Here is a 5311-nt window from a genome sequence, read left to right as displayed (position 1 = left end):
TAATAATTAAACTTAATAATACTTCATTAAGAAGAAAATCTTTAGTTTTTGATAATAGAAGTTAATTTTAAAACGACTTATTTATTTATATTTATATTCACAAACAAAGATCAAGAGTTGGAGTTAGAAGTTAACCAATAAGTGTTCTCATATAATAAAGTGAATGGTAATTGGTCAACTTCTAACACTTGATTCTTGGTTTGTGAATACGGCCGTTAATATGGAGTTAAGTGGCTCGAAATGCTGGGAAAGTAAAGGTATATTCATATTAAGAATAAAGGGTCGAATTTAATTAACGAGCTTGAAATAGTGTATTTTAAACCCGAAGAATATAAACTGCTTTAGTGTAATATGTTGATGTTTTTTTTTATGACAAAGAAGTTATCCTTGTTCTATTAATATAGCCTACTCTATTTTCATAAAATGACTAACTACATCGATTGTTGCAATACATTTATTCACACACAATCATCTAATTCGTCTACAAACTGGTAAAACCTTCCTTCTCACTGTGAAAAATCACATCGACCATTCCGCCGTTTGCTGATGGTCACGTGATTCCGTTATGTCCAATCACTGGTTGGATTCTTCCAGTCTTGTTTTTATAAAATAACTATGTACAGCACAACACGAGACAACTAAAAACTCGAAAGGCCTATGGGCCTTTAGGCCGGAAGCCTATTTACAATTGGTTTCAGCAAATAGGGGAGGCCAGAGTGGGTGGTGAGAGATAGGTGGGTCTTTCTCCGGGTGGGTGGTGACGTGAAGAAGGTGACGTATTGGAAGGGCCTCCTGTTCCGTCGGCCCAAGGTTGCAAGTTCTGAAGGGCGTGCAACGATGCATTATTGATACACAAAGGATCTCGCACACTTTCATACAGAGTCTTGGAAACCACTTCTGCTTGAAGTGACATCATTAGCCTATTAGCCGCTTGCCTTTCTGCTTCTCTTTCTTCTGCAGTCTGCCTCCTATAAAGAAAAGAACATATTAATTTGAAAAATAAACGAATAATTTATCATTTATTACCTAATAAAGTATATGAGCTAAAAAGTAAGATTTTAGGATATAAACTTAAGAATTGTTCAATTGAATTTGGCTTAATTAGTTAGAAACACATACCTAAGTGTAAAATAATAGAATTAAAGTAACTAAAATTAAGTTTTATGAATAAATAAAGTCTTCATTCTTCAATTTAAAAAAGTCCCTCTTAGCCCTTCGTTGAAGAGTAAGATCTATTTCTCAGTATCGAAGAAGAATTTGATTAATTTTAATGTAAATCCTTTAAAAAAGTTATGCGATTTACGTCCCTTTGAATGTAATATTTTGAAAACAATATTCATATTTCATCAGTGATTAACGTGTTCGTGTTATCAATTGATGTTTCAATTTTAAATGCATTCGTTTATAGTACGAATTTTGGCCATATTAATATTGTCCTAGTTGAGGAAATAGAATAATTTTAGCTTTCAATTCTGTAGAGGCCCGTGACGCTAAATGATAGCTTTCCACTTGTAAAAGCTGATAATCGATCTCGTTCGAGAAGGATCGAGAATAAACTTTGTGCAAAATGAGTGAAAGTTTTAATAATTAATTAGATGGTTGAAGTGTCGAGTGTCGACTAGCTAATTATCTATTGGCCAGAATTCGCCAATGGGAAGTAACTAGAGATTTAAGCATTAGGGAGTCGTTAGCTACGAGGCCCCACCCTCCCAGGGCGTCCAAAGCTTATCGTGGATGAGATAATTCTATTAAAGATTCCTATCCTGGATAATCACGGTCATTAAAAATCTTCAACTGAGAAAAGTCAGTCATGCAATTCGCTCATTTCCATTGGCACTCCACCTAAAGTAACGATTGACGATTCTTTCCTTCATCTTATCCCGGATGACGTAATGAGGACGATGCAAAAATTGGGTGGAGTTCAAGATACATTTTATTAATCACACTTCATTTGACGAATTAATAAGTTAAAAGGGGATTGCCAAACTTTGCTTATTAAGAAAATCACTAGATGGCGCGATAACAAATGGGTATCGAGGGATTCCATACGAAGAGCAAAATCGTGAATAATTGGAGAATAACGATTTGGCCCGATTATTTGTCTATAGGCCTACAGGCAAATTACTAGCTTGTTGTCGAGTTAAAGCTAAGGCAATTCGGCAAAGGCGTGACACGTGCAACGATTATCGTACTTCTACACCTAAGTCAATCGTGATTTTTATCTACCAACGGAAAACGGAAACTATACAAATTTTTAGTCTTTGACTTAAATGTTACTACATTTATTGAAGAATAACCAGTCTTGATATTTTTTTTCGTAATTATATGCATATAAAAACTACTGTTCTATTAATTCTGTTATCGACATTATCAGTACAATTACAGTTTGGTTAATTTCTTGTTAAAATTATTCATTTTTATTGTTTTAAATCTTCTTATCTTACATTTTAATCCTGTTACTTTTATCTTATAATTGGATAGTATGTAATATTTACATAATAAACTGCACCCCGAGCTTATAATGTCATAAGTATAGGCCTATATCCCGATAACTGTAGATGATCTACAATCCATATCTTATATCCTACACAAATTATATTATGGGTGAACAAAGTGATTGAAGAATAGATAGGATTTAAGGAAGGAAAAGGATTGTAAGAATCGTCTCACCTCCATTTAGTCCTCCTATTTTGGAACCAAGTCTTGACTTGAGCGTCTGTCATTTTTAATTGTTTAGCAAGGGCCGCCCTTTCGGCAGAAGCTAAATATTTCTGTTTATGGAATCTCTTCTCTAATTCACAGATCTGCATCCTGGTGAAGGACGTTCTTGGCTTTTTTCTCTTTGGAGGCGTCCTGTTCTGATACGGGTGACCGATTCTCCTCGGAGTCACCGGAGCTAGACCTACGACAAGAGTCATTAAAGTAAAAATTATGTATACTTAATGCTTGTATAGCTACTTGTGTTTTGTCTCTTCGATTAGATTTGAATTTAAAAAATAAATGATAAAAATTTATAAATTTAATTAGATTTTTTTACCTCTTTTTTTCATGTATAAATAATGAATTTTTATGCTCGGTTATTACTTAAATTACAGGAAATTTATACTAATAAATGAAAATAATGTGACGTAAACCGATACTTGTTTTTAAATTTAAAAATTATAAATCACGTGAGGATGAAATAACTACAATTATCACGTGACGAATGGCCCGGGGAGAAGTTAACGATGTATGAAATGAATAAAAGCTTCATTGTGTGAAATAAAAAGAAAGTTATTATAATTTAGAATTTAAAATAATAATAATAATAATAAAATAAATTATTTTGATTTAATACAAATCTTAAAAATAAGAAGCTCATCTGAGTTGAAATTTTATAAGAAAATCGAAATATTTTGGATTAAAAGGGCAAAGAATTTATGACAAAAGCCTCTTCGACACGGCCAGATTTACACATAAGCTAAACAAATTAATACAATTTAGGCATCACTTTACAATAATACAACTTAAATCTCATATTTTTTAATCTTATTGTTGCTTAGTGAAGTGTGAAAGGCCTTTTATAAGTTAGAGACTTGGTCTAGTTCGTCTTTGCATTTCAGAGATCGAAGAGGTTCGGATCACTCACTTTTTGAGCTTTAGCTGCAGTATAATAAAAAAAAATGAAAAAGCATTTTAAAAATTGCATAATACAATTATAATATATATTTTAAATAATATTATTTTATTTAAAAATCGTCTTTTCAGGCTTTATAAGCGGTATCCGACAAATGGCCTCGTGTTATAGGGCGTATTATCAAATGGAAATTTTTTATAAAGTTAATTGTTTTAAAGACTTAAAATAGTATAAAATTTTAGTTTTTAAAGGAAACAATATTTTAAAACCATTTTTAAGCATAGAAAGTAACTAATGGAGGAAGTGAAAATAAAATTCACATGTAAACATTTCATTAAAGATACGAGCACCTAATTATATAATTTTTTTTACTCAAAGTTATTCATTTCTGTGAAGTAGAACAATTCTTTTCCGAATAGTAAATGTATAAAGGATCGAAAGAAATTAGCTAAAAGGAAAAACTAACAATAGCTTCATTTCCTTTAACTTCTTTAAAGATAATTAAGGTTATTCTTACCTGTTAAATAATAAAAATTAATGCAATGTATACTTTAATATTTTAATAAAAAATAACAATTTATTACATAATTTAATAGATTAAACAGTATTAAAGATCAGATTTATCAAAACTAGGCCTAGAAAGATGAAAAATAGGGCCATTTGACCATGATCTACATATAGAAGAGCCCAAAATTTAATATTTTATATAAGAAAATAGTTATTTTACTAACTAATTGGTAAAAATTTTGTTTTTTTAACAGTTTATTAATATATTTTCATGTCTTTCAAAGAGGGGTGAGACCCGCATTTGTAAGTAATGCGGGTCACTTCTCACTTCTCTCAACCCGAAATATGTATTTTCTGAGATATCGAAACAACTTATATTAAATTTAAAAATTCTTATTTAATTAAGTTTATGAAAATTTAATGTTATTTTATGTATAAAAAAATAAATTGAGCTACTGTTAAGCTTATCGAACTACAGTAAGAAAATTTCCATTACTTATAATTACAATACAATACTGTCAATGAAAACTACACTCCCACTTTTATTGAACAATAATTTAACTGTCCTAGAAAGATTTAAAATGAGATAAATTAATTTTTTAACGCCATAAATAAATTCGAACAAATTGCAGAATATTTAATAACTGGGAAATGGAAAAGCGTGATTGAAAAATTCTAAGAAAAAACCTTATTAATAGTAGTGAAATTAATTAGAAATTATGCTTCGCTGCTTTATTTCTATAATTGTCTGGACTACTTTTAATTGAATGAATCGACAAAGAATTTTTTGACCACCAAAAAAAAAAAAAAAAAAAAAAAAAAAGTGCAACGGATAATAGCAAGGTGAAAATTCAAGGCTGGTCACATGACTAAATTCCCTATTCTGTCGAAACGATAGATAATAATAGCTAACAAATACCTTTAAAACATATTATTATATCTTATTATCGATAGATTTGACATTTTCGAGCTTTTGCTTTATCCTTTCAATCAATTTAAAATGCCTGTAGATCTTTCAACCATTGGCTTTACATAGTTAATTAAACTAAAAAAAAAACATACTTAAAATATAAGTTTTAGCTATAAAAACGATTATTTTTAACAATAAAATAATTTACATTATTTAATTTTAATTATATTTAATAAATTTCTTAGATATTTTCATGCAAATTCATCAATTATTAATTT

General features: G+C 29.8%; 1 protein-coding gene across 2 annotated transcripts; it reads right to left on the bottom strand.

Moving 5' to 3' along the window:
* Window positions 1-444: 444 nt before the first annotated feature.
* Window positions 445-5141, bottom strand: LOC111616948 (T-cell leukemia homeobox protein 1-like). Of its 2 annotated transcripts, XM_023358300.1 has the most exons (4): window positions 5043-5115; window positions 3629-3642; window positions 2671-2902; window positions 445-968 (listed from the first exon to the last, which is right to left on the bottom strand). In XM_023358300.1, the coding sequence occupies exons 3-4, from the start codon at window positions 2808-2810 to the stop codon at window positions 695-697; spliced, it is 414 nt and encodes a 137-aa protein (XP_023214068.1). In that variant the 5' UTR covers window positions 2811-2902; window positions 3629-3642; window positions 5043-5115; the 3' UTR covers window positions 445-694. The 2 variants fall into 2 exon arrangements, with proteins under 2 accessions (XP_023214068.1, XP_023214067.1); XM_023358299.1 differs by lacking the exon at window positions 3629-3642 and having other exon boundaries at window positions 5043-5141.
* Window positions 5142-5311: the final 170 nt, after the last annotated feature.

This window comes from Centruroides sculpturatus, unplaced genomic scaffold (assembly GCF_000671375.1).
Source record: "Centruroides sculpturatus isolate CEXI.00-Female unplaced genomic scaffold, Cexi_2.0 scaffold4362, whole genome shotgun sequence".
Classification (NCBI taxonomy): Eukaryota; Metazoa; Arthropoda; class Arachnida; order Scorpiones; family Buthidae; genus Centruroides; species Centruroides sculpturatus.
The sequence above is the reverse complement of the archived record's forward strand: the minus strand, read 5'-3'. Positions and strand labels throughout refer to the sequence as shown.

What these genes read in the sequence shown, in the direction of transcription:
- LOC111616948 (XM_023358299.1), bottom strand. Translation starts at nt 2,810, where the DNA reads ATGCAGATCTGTGAATTAGAGAAGAGATTCCATAAACAGAAATATTTA. An exon ending in AATAGGAGGACTAAATGGAG is followed by an intron (nt 969 to 2,670) that starts GTGAGACGATTC and finishes TTTTCTTTATAG; the next exon opens with GAGGCAGACTGCAGAAGAAA.